The sequence below is a fragment of the Phoenix dactylifera genome, chromosome 14, assembly GCF_009389715.1.
Source record: "Phoenix dactylifera cultivar Barhee BC4 chromosome 14, palm_55x_up_171113_PBpolish2nd_filt_p, whole genome shotgun sequence".
In the NCBI taxonomy this organism is placed as follows: Eukaryota; Viridiplantae; Streptophyta; class Magnoliopsida; order Arecales; family Arecaceae; genus Phoenix; species Phoenix dactylifera.
In genome coordinates this window covers 743,376-764,217 of record NC_052405.1, presented here as the reverse complement: position 1 = coordinate 764,217, position 20,842 = coordinate 743,376, and the positions used below count along the sequence as shown (strand labels likewise).

Below are 20,842 nucleotides of genomic sequence, written 5' to 3'. Positions count from 1 at the left end.
AATTCTAATGAGCTACATGGGCCAGTGGATGTGGATGATTATACAGAAATATGATACTGCACTCAGAAGAACTGATATTTGTTTTTGTAATCAATATAATTTTTTCTTGAAAAGGAGGAAAACCCATAAATTTAATGGATAATTCCTTAGCTTTTAGTTCTATAATAAATTAATAATTTAATTAACACATCCATGGATTTGAAGCGAAGTCTTAGGATCTATTATAGCCATGCACTCGGTACGCCAAAAGAACCATGTACCGTATCGACACTATACTAATGTGGACCAGTACGAGATCTGGTACTGAGATGGCGAATCTTGATGATAGTACAGGTGATTCAACAAACAGAAAAAAAAACTATAATTGTTTTAGGAAGAACATGTTATGAATATTAATCAGTGGAGTAAGTCGATAGCTACTAACTAGTTGATAAATGGAGGGGGCGGGTGAAGTTGCAAGAAACTGTGTTTTGCCAGTCTGCTTAAGAATATGATTTGAATTGATACACCCCAAAGCTCTTGACCAGGGATCAAAACCCAATTCAATTTTAGAACCATTTAACCTCAAACATTTTTTTTCAACTAAGGGGTACCTTTTTCATACCTTCGTTCCATACCACCTTCACGAATGATCAGAAACACTAGCATGCACAGCCATGACAGGGAGAAATTAGAAGGTAGGTAAGTCTAAGTGGAGATCAGACGAGTAACTCAAAAAAGAATCGAATCACTTGAGGAGCAACTATACCGCAATTAGAGCCCGGAATCAAACAAATTCAAGAAATGTTACTTCAAAGGAAAGATCGAAATCAAGAAAAAGAGCTCATATACCAAGAAAGAAAGATCAAGCATTGCAGTTATTCCAAGTCCACCACCTCAAAACCCGCCAACTTCATTAAAAAAACGAACGACCAAAAGATTTCAAAGAGAAGGGAAAACGGAATCTTTACTCTTCAGTCGACACCAAAAAGGGATCTTTCCAGCGAAAAACACCGAAGGCGATTCCATATTCCTATTGATGCGATAAATAGAGAGGGAGAGGTTAAGAACAAGACCTTCTCGTCGCAAGGGCGGCAGAGGGCGTCCTCGTCGGCGGCGCAAAGCAAGACCTCGGTGGCCGAAGCTCAGTGCGATCTTTTTTTCAAAAAAATCCTCGGCCATAAGATTCTTGATGGGTCCGGGCATATTGGCCTTCCCATCGTGTCATGCAGGCTTCATCTAGACCTCGGATTAGTGCTGTTACCCAAGATATATGACGACCATTGTGCCCACCTTGGGCTATCAGCATTCTCCCTGATGGCAACATGATTAAATAATCTTTAACAATCCTTGGAATATATACATATATTTGCAGTCATGCTGATTCTATAATCACTGAAAAAGGTTCTGCCGCATTCGCTCGAGTGTCATCTTTGGGTTTCTCTAACAGCACTCACCAAGCTTCATTTAGGAACTGTTGCTAAGCTAAGTGCCCAACAGTTGTTCTTCAGATTTGTGATGGATTCAGAGGACAGCTGATGCTAACATCGACTCTTGCCAATGATCGAGTTGATAAATAAACCAGGGGTGGACGGCTAGAGGTTTCAGGTTTCACTAAGAAAAAGAAGATGGGGCTCTGTGTCTATGACTTCTAAGTGCAAGAAAAAACAGAGAAAAGAAGAAAAAACACTGTTTTCATTGCCACGAAATCAGCTAGGTGTAGGCGTGCAACTTGATGTTATGTTAATGAAAAAGTGTAAGCTGCATCGAAATCTATCCATTATTTGAGTCTTAATAGCATTGCTAGCTTTGTGATATTTAGCTTTGAAATTTTCTACCACAAATCAGGAATCGTCTCGTAAACAATCCATTGCTTTGTGTGGTAATATATATATATATATATATATATATATATATATATATATATATATATAAAGAGAGAGAGAGAGAGAGAGAGAGAGAGGGTTATCAATCAAGAATGGACTCCCTGCGAGCATGGGGTAGAAAAATATACCAGTTTTCAAATGCTTTTCTAGAAAATCAAACAGCAAAAAAAAAGAGTTCTCTTTTGCTGGTTTTTGAGACTCGCAGACTGGTCAGAAGGTTGGCTTTTTTTCTAGCTGCACATATATATCGGAAGACGAACAGAGCCCTAAACTGGGTCACCTCTTACGTTGCTCGGCACACCAAAGAGTTTTTTAGAACTAGTGCCTCTAAGATTCTTTTTTCCTTTCTATCATTTTATTATCTCTGACTTGGCAGATTGTACCTATGTAAGAGCTATATTGAATGCCGTTTTCACAAAAAAAAATAGAATCGAAACCAAATACTAACTCTAGTATCAAGCAATCCCTTAGTTTTTTATCAAAAAAGAGAGATGAAGGGGCTCCAACTAAAAATCGAAGCGTATTTACGAGACATGAGATCACGGCATTTCACGCTTTCGCACGATCGCATTCATCGCACGTGGCAGTGCCGGTGAATAGGCCAAGTTGGGATGCTCTCCGGCTTCGAAAGGTGGGCGACTTTAGCTCGAGATACGAACAAGCCTACCAGCCTTTCATCCACGAGCGAAAACTCCGCGCATGGACATGCAAACAAACCTACGTGTCAACCTTGCCTTTCACTACCATCCTTTTCTTTTTACCAACAACTATTCTCTCTCTCTTCCTCCATTGCTCATCTCTTCGAACCTTAGCACCATGAATGGCTATGGAGAAGAACTCCCACGCTGCTATTTCCACCCAAGGCAAATCGTTGTGGGGATATGTTCCCTTTGCTTGAGAGAGAGGCTCCTGTGCTTGGCCGCAAAACAAGGCCATCAACACCAGGCCAAAGACACCCACAGATCTTTCCGAGTTCTCAAAGGGAAGCTCACCATCTATCTTCCTAGATTCTTTGTTCTGAGCTCAATCCTCCACCGTTTCAGATTCCAACATCAAAGAACGAACGACAGCTTCAATGAAGGCTCGGACGTCGCCAGTCAAGGTACTCATCCAATCTCTGCTTCTATCTGTTTTTTTTTTTGATATTGAAAGAAGTAAAAGAAGTTCTCGCAAAAACCATCTAGATGTTTCTTTTTCTATCGTTTCTTAAATCATATGAAGTATGTAGCATATTTATATGAAGCAAATTCAAGATGTTCTGAAATTGACAGTAGTTGAGCTCGGTGCATCCGTTTCTTCTTTACCAGATTCATTCATGACCATCGAGTTCGACAACGAGCAGCATGGACCGCAGGGTCATGAAAGATCGACCATGAAGGCTTCCTTGAAGCTTGTGGACTCCACCAGCAGCAGCCACCAGGCCATGCCATGGCAGCACAAGAATGGAGGAAATGTGGTGGAGTATGATAAACAACCTGGTGTGCCAAGGTGGCGCAAGCGGATTGGCCGCCTGTTCAAGCTTGCAAGGTGGAAGATGGCGACTCGCTAGGCCGGGCACGTGGAAGGGGAGGATTGAGAGGAGGAAGGGTTGGATAAGGAAAGGAGAGCCATAGGAGGAGGACCACCTCAAAGTAAAGAGAAGGAAGGAAGAAGGTGGAGGCAGAAAAAAAGACACAACAAGCTTCCACCGTGACAAAAATATTTAGTGCTCTTTCTTTCTGTTGCCAACGGTGCATGTAATTAAATGTATGAGGGAATTAAGATGGACTTCATTAGCAAATTAAATATATATATATATGGATCTGTAATTAGAAATTCTAATTTAGATCTTGACAAGGTTCTGGTAGAGATAGCTCGCAGATTTTTGTTGGTAGTGTCGGTCTGGTTGCAAAGTAGCAGGTCTCTAATTTGTAGTGCAAAAGTTACTTGCAGGAACATGTTGAAGCATGTCTACTTTTCCTAAGGAATCAGCTTCTTGTCTGCTTCCAAATGTAGTTTATTTTGTTATACAGAATCCATTCTCCAGAGAAAGTTGTTCCAACTTGGTTTACCATAAATAGAACTAGCTAGGAAGCATCAAAAATTCATTGAGATCGATGATCGTGATGGAGAACACGACTGTTGCTGTGTGCTGCAGCAGAACTAAAATCTGAGGTTACAAATTATCTTTAAGTTTGTTTAATATATACTATGAGGATTCTTTCTTATTGCTTTAAAATTCTCTCTTAGATTACAACATTGTGTTATCCTTGCACTCCTTGATGGTGGTTTGCTGCTGCATGAGATAAATTAGGAATTGGATGCCCTAGCCGATCGATAAGCAGCAGAAAATATACAATATTAGTTTTCCTCAAATAGATATACTAAATTTCTTTTCTGAAAATGACAAACTAAAGGTGTTGTTACAGAGTAGTGATACATTTTTTTTTGGAAATGTTAAAGAGTCTGATGCACCCAAATCGACAAATGATTAGACCGATTCACTAGCTATGTATATATGTATATATATGATAAATTGATTCATATCACTCTCTACGCATTTCTAGCATCTAAATTTAGCATTGGATGATAAATGGTTAATCAAATGCAACAATCTCAAACAGAACATCAAGAAAGAATGGGACATATCACGAGGGAGTTCATCATGTACCAACCGACAGGTTGTCTATTTTGGAAGCACATCCTAACTAGCTATTCTATCAGTGGAACAAGAATAGACCTGATCAGGTTTAATCTTTGTTTTCTTGATAGACTTTCACCATTATTACACTCTTTTTTCCCCCCCTCTCTCTCTCTCTCTCTCTCTCTCTCTCTACGCAATAACATGACAACATGTAACTGTAAGTAGTGTTCCATTTCAATGGCCATATCACATATTTTCAATTTCCAGTTCAATACATTAATCCAACCACATCTCACCATATCAGTGGGTACAGAAAACACTGCATGGACAGCGCATTTAAGCAAGACTCTTAACTGGTACTTCCTTAGCTTTAATCATGCACGATTAATTAAGAGACAAAAACAGAGCATAAGAAATGCCATGCAAATGGTTAGAGACATACAAGCAGCCACGAGAACAAGTTCTCCACCACATGGTCTTGCTCAGGGAGTGGCCCAATCTTCCATCCATGCTTCACCAACAAGAGCTGAGATTTGATGGTAGAAGATGACGAGACAACAAAAGGGTCTGCAAACAGAGAGAGAGAGAGGAGATTCTTTGTATACGATCTTAGGTAGGATATCACATCCATCGCCCACTTGGCCGTGGCCCCTTTCGATCCTTACAACAAGTGGTACATTCGTTAAAGCACATGATAAACATACGGCCGCCATCACATTTGTATGCATGCGTTGGGGAGTGGTCCAAAGTCATTGTGCCCCCTTCCCCACCTTCACAAGCTTATGGTGTGTGGCATTCATCATCATCAAGACTGTAGGAATTAGTTCTTCAGATATGTTTTGCCTCAACAACAACTGTTCTTCATGGCTTGAAGATTTCAGTAACGACGATGACAGCAGCGAGCATGCATGGCCAAAGCCGCCTTCTTTGAGTCTTATTTGTGTCCATATCTCTAGAGATCAAATAGCTGGTTATTTGGGTAAATTGCTGAACAGAATGCTTTAAAAAAATATTATGGGAGAATTCTGTATGAACTGGTTTTATTAGAAGTATTTTTGTGCATGATGGGGTGAGAGTGGGGACTACTTCCATTAAATTCGGAAGAGTAGCAAGTCTAGTTGAGATTAGTAAGACAGGATGTTTGCACAACTAGTTGGCTGGATAACCTTTTGGTTTGAGGTTGTCCTATTACCTTTTGGCTTGACCATGATAAGATCTTTGAGAACTTGAAAATTGTTGCTGTATATACAGAACTTTTGAAGTTAAAACTTGCCATGAAGATTGAAGACAGTACATCCAGCCATATTGGTCATAAGGTGATTATTTGCTTGCCATGGTACTTGGTGGTCTTTCTGAGCGACAGAAGAGCAGATATATTCGTAGCGAAAGAAAAAAAAAAAGACAGAAGAACAAATATACAAGCATATAAACCCATTTTCCTTTGTTTCCTCCAATCATGCAGTGCATAAAGCAAAATATAGTTCAAGGCAGGGCTAAAAAAAGAACTTGGGATGGCACAGTAAGTGACTGTTATGCTGGAGGAATTGGTTCTTTTTTTTTTTTTTATCACGCAATAATGGAGCTAAGTTATCCAAGTACAACAAGACTGGATCTATTCTCCCACCTTCAAACAATTTGGTCAAACATTTCTACATCACAATACTTGTCGCTTTTCGAGAGCAATTGATTGCCCATTGCACCAGACCATGATTAAGAAACTGGAAGGAGGTTCACATGCTCCTATTTTCAGGATACCATGCCATTCAATTCATATGACCCTTAGCACATTCATCTCCAATAATGCCCCGCCGAACCCTCTCCACCATATGTTTGTTGGCCTGTTTCTTGACCCAACCACCTGGTGTTACTGCCACTCCAATCTTCATCTGCCCCTGCTTTAAATTTTTCCATGGATGAACTCTCCAGTTTCCAGAGCAGCACCCTGGCATATAGAAGGTCCATATTGAGACCATCCCCAGAATTATGTGCGCATGCAGCACCATGAATTAATCCACATGAATGTGTCATTTATCATCCTCTGCTAAGTAAGCATTCCCTGAGTGTCTGCTAATTAACCCCTCTCCTTCATGTGGTTGTTTTTTTTCCATACAATCATTCATCTCACACCCATTGTAATAATCTAAAAGACCAAAGTTCAGATGTTGCTTACCCTTCATATGATGTCCATCGTCTTCACAAGGAGCCTAGACAGCAAGAGCAATAACCGCAACAACCTAGGTCGCGTTCGGTTATCGAACTATTTACGCCCAAGGATTGCAGCATTTTGTTATCAGAAATGGAGACTACCCTCTGCTTAAGTTTAGATTCATGGCTTTCCAAAAGTGAGTAGCTTGCCATGCTCATGATCAAGATCGATACTTAACTTGAGCCGATCAGAACTGGCAGAGTCATCACCCTCTCCCCTGATGGTCTGATCTTTCTCTCAATAGTGCCATTGCCTGTAATGTGGGCACACATGCTATGCACCAATTTCTACTTGGAGAGCAATCTCCATGTCCAATACAGCAATTTATGCACTCAGGTCAGACACTGCAGTTGCAGAAAGACAACAAAGCAGAAGCTTTCAAAAGATAAAGTGATAATACTCTTCCTTCGGCGACTACTTAAATGAAACAGAGCACTTGCAAGTACAGAGTAACACATTTTTGACTCCCTTCGGTGCCAATATTTGGAAGTGGTGGTGCCTTGAAAAACTAGACAAAAAAAGTTACTGTAGTAACATTTAAATCCAACAAGCAAAATTATTTTCATAAAGTTATCTGAATAATCTGGACCAGAACAAATCTAGGAAGCTACTTCTTTGCTGTGGCGAGTGGATTGTCAAAGTAGCTTTTGGAGGGTGTTTTCCCTGAAAAAAAGAGTTGTTGCCTGCATCGGTTATCTCCAAGGAACACCAGTCCGAAAAAACTCTCGGAACTTCAGACTTCTTCCTGGCAGATAACAAAAAAGATGCTAAAATTTCAAAACAAACATGGCCTGTCTGATTCTAGTATCCAACACATCCACAAAGTAAGTTTTGCAATGACATGAAACTCTATGTGGGCTTATATTTCATAGCTAAAAGTGAATTTAGAATCCAATGATTCCAATCTAAGCACCAAAAGGGAAATTGATTCTCATTTCTCGTTTCAGAGATCTGTAGAAAATATTTTGGTATGGTAATTGGACAAAACTTTCGAGCAGGACTGATTTGGGTAGAAAAATAACAGTCCAAAGCCAATTTGCAGCCCAGCAATGCTTTGATTCTGAAATCAAAAACCTCACTCAAGATTATATGATACCTAAAATGGAGTTAGAATTTAAACCCATTATTGAACTAGCTGTTGCTGGATGTAGGAGTAGAATCTTCAGCAGGTTCAGCAGCCTCTTCCAGTTGCTCAATGGAATCTTCAGTATCTGAAGCTGTTTTTGCTACACCAGAGCCTGTGGTGTAGCCGATCTCCTAAGAAAAACCCACGACGAATTTCTTGTGAAACAATGCCTGCCTTGAACAGTGGAGACTCTTCTCGGGCAACAGCCTCATGAATCTACATACCAAAAGAAATATAGGAATGTTATGAAACTGAAGTTTGATCATGTGAAAGTGATAATTCATACCATGCCTTTACAAACATGATATGAAGCTTACTGGAATAATTCGTCGTATCAGCCCGAACTGGACAGTACGGGCCATACTGTGCTATACCGATTCGGTTCCAGTATCCAGTACGGATGACGTACTAACACGCGATACACCAAAAATATCCCATACCATACCATACTGATACAGTGCTAGTGTAGCACTAGTACAGAGTCCGGTACTGAGATGACGAACCTTGCTTACTAGGAAGACACGATAAAATGCAAATAGAGGCAATATAGAAGTAACTAATAGAAGCCCGTAGAGCTAAGCACCCAATATTATAGCAAATTGGTGATTATAACTTCAATCCAGTATAACGGCCCATTACATCTTAATTACTTTGTAAAATTATATCTTTTCTTAACATAAGTTTCTTAAATCCTTCTTGTGACATTTATGCTACGTTGCAAAAGATCTTAGGGTAAACAAGCATAAGTGGGACCTCATAAGGCCCCACAAACAATTTCCAATGCTCGATTACAACAGCGGATCCACATTATTTTCTGTTATTAAAATGAACTCTGTTTAATAAATCATAGTTAAAGCTTATATATAGAGATAAAAAGAATTATCTACTGTGTAAAGGTGACTTGGTGTCACATTTCTTGCTGTGGGCTAGACCCCACTTAAAGTATTTGATTTGTGCAGGACCTCGCCAAGTTGGGTTCAACTTCACTTTGTCTAAAATAAATACTAATGCGCCCTGAAGAATATAGATTCTAGCTTTTTTGCCTTGGCAAGTTTGCCCATAAGACATATATGCCATGTGATCACCTGGCTTGAGTCCATTGGGCATGGTCTTTGAAGGAGCATCGACTCATCTTTATATGGCAATATGCGGCACAAAATTAAGTATGATGACCTTTTGAATAGATGACCCTATCCAATTGTACCAATTTAACTATGTAAATTGACCTGTAAGTCTTGTGTGACAATCTAAATATGAATGAAGTATTTAGTGGGAAATTGTCGGATGATATAAAGTACCATGATAAAGCAAGGTTGACACATCACAAACACATTTGACTTAATCCCATCAAGCCAATTAATATATGCAAATTCAGTCAAACCAGCCTAATATGACACCATGTATAGTATGAAGTATCTAGTATTGGGAATGGTGTCCTAACTACATGATAAAATTAAGATATCCCAAGTAAGAGACAACTCGAATTGGGAAGAAAAGAAGTAGAAAACTCCTAACAATGGCCGAGCATGTATAGAATGACTGTTGGGAAGCCAAGCTTGAGAAGAAAGAAAACTAGCTATACTATTCCTCTTCCACAAGTAAAGCACATCTATATAGTTCAGTTACAGACTAATCCTACACACTCAACTAGTTCTAAAACTCCCAAAAGACAAACTAGACTAGCTCTTGGACTATAATAAAGACAAACTTTGACTATGCAGCCATGAATAAAATGTTAGATAACAAAGCCTAACAACTACTCCTATCATATTTCAGATTGGATATGGACACCTTTTCTCCAAACAATGTATTCGAAGCCTTTGGATGGACCTGGACTCCCATGCATCAAGAATTTGTTCTCATCATGCAACTTGCGGTGCAGGTATGCCAATGACTACCTTGAAAGAATGAATTACATAGTATGAACCAAGTGAGCAGAGCAAACTACATGATAAGTTGGATTTAAATAGGACTAAATAATTAATGTTTAATTTGAAGGTTGGCATGCATGGTATATGGAAGATATGGAGATTGGCTTAAATGTTTCTTGGAAGCATTAGAAAGCAGGTGCATGCACACGAAGATAATTCCGGGGTGGAGTAGCACTCTAAGATCCTAGTTGTAATGACAACACACTTTTTGGGTGCTGGAAGCCATGGAAGAAGCCACACTTCTCTCCATGACTTGGTATCTTCTCATTGAGAGGAGAATAGTTAAGCCCTTCTATTAGGTAAACATTTGGATTCCTATGCCCATGAGATAGACATCTTCCCAGTAGTTCTCACATGACTTTGCAATTATCAGCTTGGCAACTACATAGCAAGTGTCTGATATACACATATTTAGACCTACTTGGAGGCACATATACCGAAAACATAATAAGCTTGCATGTGCGAAAGATCATGTACCAAAATCACATGCTATGCATGTGACCTCGACCACCTAGAGAACTAATTCACATATTCTCATAACTGAACCAATACCAAGTGAAAGCATTCCTAAATCATTCTCATGTGGGACAAGCAAGTTGCAGCCATGACATTATAAAATTAAATCGTAGATCCAACCTAGTCTGAGCTGTACTCATATTGGGGCCGAGTACAACTCATGCTAAGCATGAGTCATGGGTGTGAAGCACTTAATGCATCAGCTTGTATGACTTCTTGGTCCTACATATTGTCGTCAAAATAAAAGTTGGCCTAGGTCAAGCGACAATCTGCATCATCAGGTTCAAGTACCAATCAACCCACCTTGATCAAGCACACAAACAAGACAAAACCATGGTGTCCTCTTGCATGCAAGGTGTCTGCCATAGCACTTCTTTCATCCCTTTTCCAACAAACAGAGCAAGCATGATTTTCATCCATGTGAAGCAAAAGAATGACTGAACCAGTGGGGAAAATTTCGACAAATTTGATAATGAGATGCATCTAGCAAACATTTCTATAACCAAATCAACACCCTGTACGACTTCAGAGACACATGCATATATTTGAATTTTCTTCAAAGTTTATATGTGAAACAGACAGCTCTGACACTCATAATGCAATGTCCGAAAATGATGGATGTTTAGACCCAAGATGTGCTACGTACTCACATAGCTAGTCATACTTATAAAACCTAAAGTGAAATAGAAATTCTCATTATATCATACCATTTATGATTTTTCTGCTTGGAGGCTCCATAATGAATAATAATTCATAACCTTCCTAGAGAGAATAACTAGGCTTAGGATCACTTAATTCATTTTCCATAAAATAAACCCTGCTTACTTGTAATAAGATTTAGAATACTATCTGATTCAAGTTGACCAAAACAAATAATATACTTTCTAATTTCTATAGATTCAAAGAATTACCTCAGAACAAGCTTAACGGTTCTTTATTCTGTTAGCAGTTAACCATGAAAGGAAGCCGCCCCCCTGCTCCAACCCACAAAAAAAGGAAAAAAAATAACTGGCCTAGACAAGTGTTGCGCTTTCATATTATGCATCTAGATAACCACTGGTTTTTTTATGCACCAACACAACAAATTTCATTCCATTGGCATAAGGACAGTGGAGGACATCTTTTTCCAGGAAGCTCCACAATAAATGAAAAGAATGTTAAAGAATCTTACAACTTCCTATCAACCTAATGTCAAAAACTATGCACAGTTTTCTGCATGACAAAATTTCTGGTTGGAATAATAGGACACTAAATGAAAATGTTCCAATCATTTAACAAAAGGAAAATTGGAATTGATGGGAAAAAAGAGTATTGCCTATGGTTTGAGTTACCAACTTTGCAAATGCTTGAACAAAACCACATATAGGATATCCTTTATGCATAGGAAAGCTGAAAGTCATAATTATATTTAATAATATCAACTATAAAAATAATAAATATTATGCACAACTGGAAATAACCTTCAAGTTCTCAAAGTTACTTTAATCTGATAAAAATCAACTAACACTAACTGGTCAAGCTGATGCTAGAAAATTTTTACAGGGTCTTTAATAAAAGGAGAGTTTATCTACTTTTGCCAGAAGCCATTTGGAAGAGTGTCATTCAGGAGAAGATATACTATTTACTTGGTTAGCCATCAATAAAACACTTCACTGCAGAAAATCTAAGGAAATTGGTCGTCTCCAAGTTCCCATGCCTTTGTTCTCTAGAGTAGGAAACTACCAACCATCTCCTCTTTGGCTGTAGATATATGCTTGGAGACATTTTAAACACAAGCTGAAGTTTAGAAATCTGCCTAACTCTCAGATTTCTCTGGACAACATGGAGGTGAGATACTAGACCCAAGTAGAAAAAAGGATGGGATATTTTTTGTGGTTATTCCTTGCTGGAGCAATTGGTTATAGAAGCAGCATGAACTTTCAAAAATTCCAGCAAGCCCAGTTTGCAGACTCCAGAAAGCATCAAATTCCTTGTCAAAAACTGGTCTGGAACTACGCCAGAAAGAAACAAAAAAAGAGCTTTCTCATGTTTTCAAAACCCTTATGCTGATGTAGTTTTATTTTGCTTCCTTTTTTTTTTGTCCCCCTCTGTCTAGAGCTCTAGGAACACCATGTACCATGTTTTCCTTTCCATTATTTTAATGAAAAGCTAATTTGGCTTTGCCCAAAACTTTCTCTCAAAAGCTAGTCTGGTGGATGCAGTTTTCCAAATCTATGCTGGCAAAACATAATCAAAAAGGCAATCACATAGTTCTGTTTAAGATATTAGTTAAAATACATTCAAAACGTATTATAGTTGAACTTAAAGTTCCACTCAAGGTTGGGGAGGACTTCAACAATATATCTACATATGAAATAAGGAAGATTAAAAAGGAAAAAAGAATCTTGCAATTATATTGGTAAAATTGCTCAACTCACTAATGAACCTATGCACATGACTATGATAATATAAAATAATTTTATGCAACAAGACAAGCCCATGGTTCTGTAGTATAATTTTCTTTGCTTGATATGCAATTAAGAAAAACTGCTAAATAACCGAAGAAATCAGTAAGTTATATCCATTGATAACTCAACAAACAGAAACTACAGCCAATGACTCAGGGAAACACGGGAAGCATATGACTGGAGAAATAGAAAGGTCTGTAATATTCCACTTACTGCAGGATCAAATGGCTTGCCAATTGTCTCTACTACAGATACACGAAAGCTTCTCATGATCTCCACGAACTGCTTGTATATACCCTGATAACTTGCATCAATCTTCTTCTCCTTATCTGTTTCTGGTTTCATCTTCTGCTTGGCTTGCTCAAAACTGTCAACCATGGGCAACAAGCTCTGAAATACTTCCTCTTGAATATCTGATGTAAAATTAAGACAATCCTTCTCAAATTTCTTTCTAAAATTGTCAAAATCAGCTTTCAAGCGGAGAAGTCTATCCCTCCCAGAAGCTATTTCTGCTGCTATTTCTGTACATTTCGCAGATAAATCATTCTTCTCGTTCTCAGCAGCACAAAGTGCCACCTCCATTTCACAAACACTCTTTTCATCTCCATCTATGATAGCCTTCTTGTAAGCTTGAATTAGCATCTTCATAGCAGGTATATCCTTTTTATCTTCCTTGTCTTCTGATTTATTCTCCGGGGTCTGGTTCTCCTCATCCCCATTTATTGCCTGAAGAAAAATGAACAGTATCAATATGCCATGTTTGCTGGATAATTAAGGATTAGCACTTAATAGAAAAGGCTATCATTGCTGTTTGAATGGATTCATAACACTATCCTTACAATTCCGCAAGAAAGTATAGCTTCATGCCATCGAAGAATTCGTGATCTTTCAATATCTAGTTTGCACTAGTAGGAATATTCTAAAATAACAAAATAGATGATGTCTTCTACATCAATAATAAAAATCTGTTGATAAATTATCCCCTTAAATTGATCAAGGAATATCATTTTATTTTTGGTAAATGGATCACTTACTCATTCCCGAAATGTCATATTAATCACAAGTTATTCAATGATTTGTGAGTTTCACAAAATATTAACCACTTGTGATAGCAAGTAGCAGAAGTACACAATAATGGCGATAAAAGTACTTTTTTGAACAATGACATATCATTTTTTCTTTTCGCTTCTGGTGTTGTTACTGCAGCTATTCTTTCTTGTCATTGACTCTCAATTTTAGGTTTCATATGCAATATTACACACGATGATCCTTCTTTTCATTTTACTCATTCATCAACGTTTTCAAACTCATTTTACTCATTAGTGGATGCCAAACTTGTCATTATGAGCGAACCCACCGATACATGCATGCATTTTGTAACTGTGTGTACTACTAGCCTGAACCATTGAGAACCTGGGCTTTCACAGCATGCTTTGTTATAAGGTCAGGGAACAAAGATGTTAAAATATATAGAGAGCAGTATCTCCTTTCTGCAGAATTGCTGCAGTTAAGCACAGAAATCTTACAGAATTGGCCACTATAATATGTCTCCAGGGCCCCTTTTCCTTTTTCCTCTTTCCCCTCATCGCAAACTCTCTCCATCACTAATAGCTAGAAAATTTGGAATCACCCTCCCTCCTAGTCTCCCTTCCCCAAAAGAAACCTACATATCTTCACAGTTCTTCTGAATAAAGAGTTTTTTCTCTCTTTTTTTGCATACACGAAGCTAGATATTATTTGTAGCACGTGCGTAAATAACATAATCAAGGCTACCTTGAGCATATATATCAAAATGATTGAAACGATCACCTTTAGCTCTCGATTCTTATGTTTTCAAGAATTATTCCACGTATAAGGTAAAAATAACCCAAAAACAAGAATCTTAGAACATGCATGAAGAAAAGAGATTGGGGATACGGCTAAAAGGAAGAACAGCCACACGCATTATTCCACAAAACATTATATAGAACCGGAATAGTTGGATGGGAATCAAAGAGCAAAGAAGAGGAAAATACGCACTTTTGGATCTGTTTCCGCGACCTTTTGAGCTGCCCTGAAGGATCTCCGGGGAAGTTGGGAAGCGAAGAGGGCTGTGGGCGCTGAAGTGGATCTTCCGCTAGGGTTTTGGGTGGAGGGGAGAGCAAGGGTTAGGGTTTTGACGGGTTTGGGCGGGGTGGGCGAGAAGAGAGGGCGAGGGGCGAAGGAGAGGGGGTGGGTGGAGAAGGCGGCGGCCATTGACGGCATTTACCGACCAAGCAGCTTCCGATCTCTCTCTCTCTCTCTCTCTCTCTCTCGCGGGGGAAGGCCGCGGATAGCTTATCCTAAAATTCCGGATTTGCCATCGGCTCGTATTCTATCTGCGCCTTATTGGTTGCTTCTGACCGTCTGATCGGCGTGGTCTACTACGGATCTGATCTGGGGGTCCATCAGAGATTCGAAATGCCGTTCCACCCGTTCTCGCGACCCAGCTAAAATGGTTCTCGTTTTCTTTCTCACACGCTCGAGCACACAGACATATATATATATATATATATATATATATATATATATATATATATATATATATATATATATATATATATATATATATATATATATATATATATGTGTGTGTGTGTGTGTGTGTGTGTGTATTACTTTGGTTTTAATGATCGGACCGAATATAAACAGTTTCAATAAAAATTTATTTTTGAAAGAAAAAAAAATAACAGATCTATAGATATATATATACATACACACACACATATATATATATATATATATATATATATATATATATATATATATATATATATATATATATATATATATATATATATGACAGGGAAAGCTTAGGGAGTGGATAATCCTAGTTTACAATCCGACAAGACAAACACCAAAAGCATCAGCAAAATTGATGATACATTATTTCATTATTTTTTTTAATAGAAGCAGATTGGACAAGTTATATAATGCAACTCGTCGATGGCCAGCTCAAGTGCATAGAATAAAGAGAAATGCAGTAGGAGTTTAAATTATATTCGTAGAGGTAGGTTAGAGGATCTTGGTTTATGGGTTGTGATAGATGTTAGAATCTATTAATTGATTGATTATGCCAAACTTATTCGGCCTCATTAAACTTTATCTTGATTGATTTGTGATTGATTGTATGCCAAATTTAGTCGGTCTTAGCCTCCTAGTCTATATAAAAACTGCTCCTAACTTCTGTACATTGTAAAAGACTGGCAGAAATACAATTCTCTTTCTCTTTTTCTCTTATTTTTCTCTTCTTCCCCAAATATTTCAACAGAATATTTCCCTCCACCTTGTGCTCATGAAAACGAGCAGCGATCATAACGGTGGAACACAGAAATGCAATTACTCATACAATGGTACATTCAAGTGGATGAATCCTGAGATTGTGTGTGTATGTGTGGGAGAAGCCCCTGAATGGTTACTCAATCTTATGCTGTCCAATCCCAGGAGAAATAGGTTTGACACAACTATTAGCAGGTGTACTTTTTCTTCCAGGCTGCCAAACCAGGAAACATTCGTAAGTCCTTCTTACCATTTCAAGAAGACCACAAAATCCTTCCCATGTAAGAATTGAACAGGCATAGCGTATCTCTAATGATGTTCCAACCAAAGAGATCAAAGCCCACCCATCATTTATGGAGAATTCAATTAAAAAATAAAAATTTCGGCACAAACACAGACCCGCTCAGAGAGAGAACAAGAGAGTTTATTACATCAGAATATTTATAATTCAAATTCTAAACTTGCAAAATTAACTGTTCGGCCAAATTCATAGACATGTTTTTAGCTTTCTGAGTCCAAATAACAACGTACTCCGGAACTTAGTGTTGGTCTTACATGGATTGCTAATGATACCTGTTTAGCAAACTAGAGAACCCAACAAGCAGCGTGTGCAAAAGATTCAGCTACAAGAGGAAAACATATCGTATTACTGGCAATCTGGACCAACTCAACCTGTGCAGAAGAAAGTTTATGACAGAAGAATTTCAATTATACATGAAAAACCAGCATAATGAAGAACCCACCAAGATCTTAGTGAACTACAAAGTACCCAAAATTATTACATAATTGGGATGAACCTTTTCAGTATATATCTGCAAGCAAAATGAACATAGCAAGAACTATGACATCGCTCCTTCCAATCTGGGTGATGGAGGGGGATCACCCCCACCCTATTCGAGCCTTTTTTTTCCTTGCTTTTTTAGGAGGGAGAGAGAGAGAGAGAGAGAGAGAGAGAGAGAGAGAGAGAAAGCAGCAATAAGTAGGATTTTCTTTGTTCCCCCCTTTCCCAAAAGGAAGAACATGAAATTCTTATTCTTTCCATAGGAATCAGGATATTGGATCCAGCCATAAGAAGAATGATTGATATTCTTATCAGCCATCACAGAACCATGTAATACCCTCAGAACAAAATAAACAATAGTTCAACACATTAGCATTTTTCACCATATGTGAGAAAAAGAAAAGAATACATATTTCTTGGTACTGAATTAACAAAGATAACCATGAACATAATGGAATTAAAGCCTTAATAAGCTATTTTCTACCTTTGCTTGCTTGAGTAACTATTATCTCAGTTTTTCATAGATAAGAATGATCAGAACAAATAGTTCAGTATAATGGAAAAACCAGAAAAGACACCTCCTGGTGTCAAGATGTCAGCAAGTAGGGCTGACACACAGCAGGCAATCCCTCATCTCAGGTTCAAAATGAATAATCTACTAAGGATCCACGAAACTACGACTACAAGGAAAAAAGAAACAAAAAATAATATACCAAATGGTGGTGCCCCTCCAAACCATCAAGAGGGAGATGAAAATTGTCAAATAGCTCACACAAATGGATGGTTCAAATATCACAGAAATTCAGTTTTCAGTGTTACTACATAAGAGAGACAAGGTAGGACTTAAAATGCCGCTTGCTAATCCTGTGACTTGAGTCAAACCAGTACTGGTGCAAGAGTCAGATGCTAAATTTAATCTCCATCCTTTCTTCATCAAATACATCTGCCAAAGAGAGAAGACAACAAAAGCATTACGTAGCTTACAAGGACATACACAAAACTTTAATTAAATAGTATCTAAATAAGATACTACAAATTAGGCCATGGCTTCCTAATTTAAAATGTTATATACTATGAGGGAAAATGATATACTAGCTTCTTAGGTCATTTCTCTTAAAGAAACCATATTTTGGTAATCCATATTTGGAATAAAGAGGCTCACGCCAAGGAGGCCTAGAATTTCCAAGGTAGGTGAAGAGAATATGCCAAGTTGTGAGCTATTATAGCATTTTGCTTTTACCACGAACAAACAAGCAAAATAACATAAAACATGTCATTATTCTGCCCTGTCCCCACATCCCTCAAAGTTGCTGAAGAATATTCTAAGCATTCATTAAATATCATAAAAATCAAACCCCCTACTTGGTTTCTTTAACAAAAAGGCAAAGGAAAGTAAAATAAACTAGATGATTTCTCAATGATCTCATAAAATGCCTCAATAGCAGAATGATCTTCTAATTCAGGAATACCTCTCCTACAGGCCAGAAAAATGAAAATTAGCTTGTGAATTTGATACCAGACTAACTAGCATCACATATAACATATGTATGCTGGAGTCATCGCGAGCTCCAAGAAATTAATTATTTTTTTTTGGTTCCAGTGCTGGTCCATGTTGGTTAGGTTAAAGACTTTGGCACAATAGATACAAAGTCCAGTCTTGACAGCAAGGTTTGTTGTACCGTACTATACTGGACGTACCATATCGACACTCGATACGCTAAACCTTACAGTACCATACCGCATAGCAACACTATAATAGGATGGTAACAGTACAAGGTCTGGTATCAAGACGGCGAACCTTGCTTGATGGGAAAAAAAAATAGTTGATCAGTTAGATATGGATTATCAAATTGAAGGTTGTCTTTTAGTAAGTAGGATAGAGTTGAGAATGTACTGCACAGTGGTTTTAGAGAGAGTTTATGGAAAGAGAGATAGTGTGGCATGTTTTTACTTTTAGACGAGATAGGAAAAATGATTAAGAGAGTTTTTTCTTCATATTTCATACATAAAAATATTCCCTCTATATTATTTTCTTCTCTTCCATTACTTATATTTTTATTTGGCTGGTGCGATTTTTGGATCTTGGGCTAGTGCATTTGATCAACATCGAAAAGCATGCCATTCTACATGGTATCAGAACCATGGACTATGAGATGTGGTAATTCAAATGCTTCCAGTAATTCGCTACATGGCAAGTGTTAAGACTCTTATTGGTGAGATTCGATGGATGAATCATCATGGCTAATGCTACTATCATCTTTCTCATGGGGATTATTCTTCTATTGCTTATTGTTATGCTTCCACTATTATTAATCAGCTAGAATCCACTTCTTATAATGAGGCCAAGAGTATTGATAGTTTGGAAGGATGCCATGGAAGAAAAGATTTCAGAAGAATGAGACATGGGGTTTAATTCCTTTGCCTAGTAGTGTTTCTTACTCTTGCTTGGAAGTGGATGTATAAGGTGAAAAGGAAGAGTGATGGCTCTATTGAACTTTACAAAGTTAAGCTTGTAGCAAGAAGATTTTCACAAAAATATGGAGTTGATTTTGATGAAACCTACAGCCTAGTTACAAAATTAACTACATTCAAAGCACTTATTTTCTTAGCAGCTAGCAAGGATTGGTCTTTGTGAGATGGATGCAAAGAATGCCTTCTTATATGGTGATCTTGACAAGGACATTTATCTATTCCAGCCTCTTGGCATTGTTGACTCTCATTCTGAATTTATTTGCAAACTTAAGAAAGCTTTATATGGTCTCAAGCAGGCATCCAGAGCATGGTACGAAAATATTGCATAGTATTTATTATTTTGTGATTATTCTATATTTTCTACAGATTCCAGTTCAAATGTGAAGCACGCTAGTAAACGCATAGTTAATTGTTGGCCTCTATGTTGATGTCTTGATTGTCATTACAATAATGTTGATGACGTCCATAGTGTTCATGAATATCTATAGCTACTTCAATTTTCTTGGCTTTGAAGTAGCTAAACTCAAAGATGGCTACTGTATTGTCAAAGAAAATATGGTATTGAGTTCTTGAATAAGTATAGATTGGCTAATTGCAAGCATATGTGGAAAACAATTGAATAGAAACCTAAGATTCTTGATGGTGCTACCACATATAAACGAATTGTAGGCATTTTTGGGTGACAGAGAAGCGTTTGAGAGAGTTTTTCTCTTCATTTTTATATTAAAATTTTCTCTATATATTATTGTTTTCTCTTCCATTATTTATTTTTTTTATTTTATCAGTGCTTGTTCTAGATCTTGGGCTGGTGTGTTTGATCAACATCAAAAGGGCCAGAGTACTTCATTGTCATCTGCCTCAACTTACAAGACTAAGTGCCAGTTCAAAAAGTAGATATGAGGATGGAGAGCATTTACATGTATATATTGGTGCATAGGGAGGTGACTATCAAGGAATTTAAAAAACAAAGATGAGCTCAAGGTGCATCATTTAGCATAATCATAAATTACAAAAAAGGTATTGAAGATGGACCATCTTATTTGAGGTTTCCCAAACCATGTACTACGCGAAAGCAAAAACAACAGCTTTTCACTAACCCTATTAAAGAACAAGAGGAAATGTAGGATGTTATTGAGAAAAACATTGTAAAGGACTTGGTAGATCTTTAAAGTAGCAAAAGGCATAAAAATAAAATTTTACCATTTTGGATTGAAAAATTACCATACATCAGCAAGAGTCCCTTATGTTTAATATAATTCAACATGAAAAAGCCGATCGACAATGTAAGGAATGAACAAGTGAGAAGAAATGAAGGAACCAGAAAGATTCATAAAATTATCGATCACACTATACTGCTAAGATGTTAATCTTTATGAGATGTGTGCACTGTGGTAGGCAATTTAATTTTACAAAGCTAAATGGAATCGTTGTATACCATGCCAAGTAAAATACCAGTATTTATGATATAGAATGTGAATATTATGTACCCCATCTAAGTCACACTAACAACTTTGCTTTTATCTCCTACAATCTATTAAAGCTTGACTCCATGTTATCCTATTTTTGGATTTCTTTTTT

At 37.6% G+C, this 20,842-nt stretch overlaps 2 protein-coding genes across 3 annotated transcripts; one reads left to right on the top strand and one right to left on the bottom strand.

Moving 5' to 3' along the window:
• The first annotated feature begins 2,434 nt into the window (after positions 1–2,434).
• LOC103699511 lies at positions 2,435–3,686 on the top strand. The gene is made up of 2 exons (XM_017841088.3): positions 2,435–2,967; positions 3,173–3,686. Exons 1-2 carry the CDS (start codon positions 2,565–2,567, stop codon positions 3,412–3,414), a joined length of 645 nt encoding a protein of 214 aa, XP_017696577.2. The 5' UTR covers positions 2,435–2,564; the 3' UTR covers positions 3,415–3,686.
• Positions 3,687–7,070: 3,384 nt separating this feature from the next.
• Positions 7,071–15,135, bottom strand: LOC103701315 (protein GrpE). Of its 2 annotated transcripts, XR_005514632.1 has the most exons (4): positions 14,734–15,135; positions 12,928–13,440; positions 7,791–8,036; positions 7,071–7,439 (listed from the first exon to the last, which is right to left on the bottom strand). XR_005514632.1 is itself a non-coding variant. In XM_026802317.2 (3 exons), exons 1-3 carry the CDS (start codon positions 14,956–14,958, stop codon positions 7,899–7,901), a joined length of 876 nt encoding a protein of 291 aa, XP_026658118.2. In that variant the 5' UTR covers positions 14,959–15,135; the 3' UTR covers positions 7,547–7,898. The 2 variants fall into 2 exon arrangements, 1 of the variants encoding a protein (XP_026658118.2); XM_026802317.2 differs by lacking the exon at positions 7,071–7,439 and having other exon boundaries at positions 7,547–8,036.
• Positions 15,136–20,842: the final 5,707 nt, after the last annotated feature.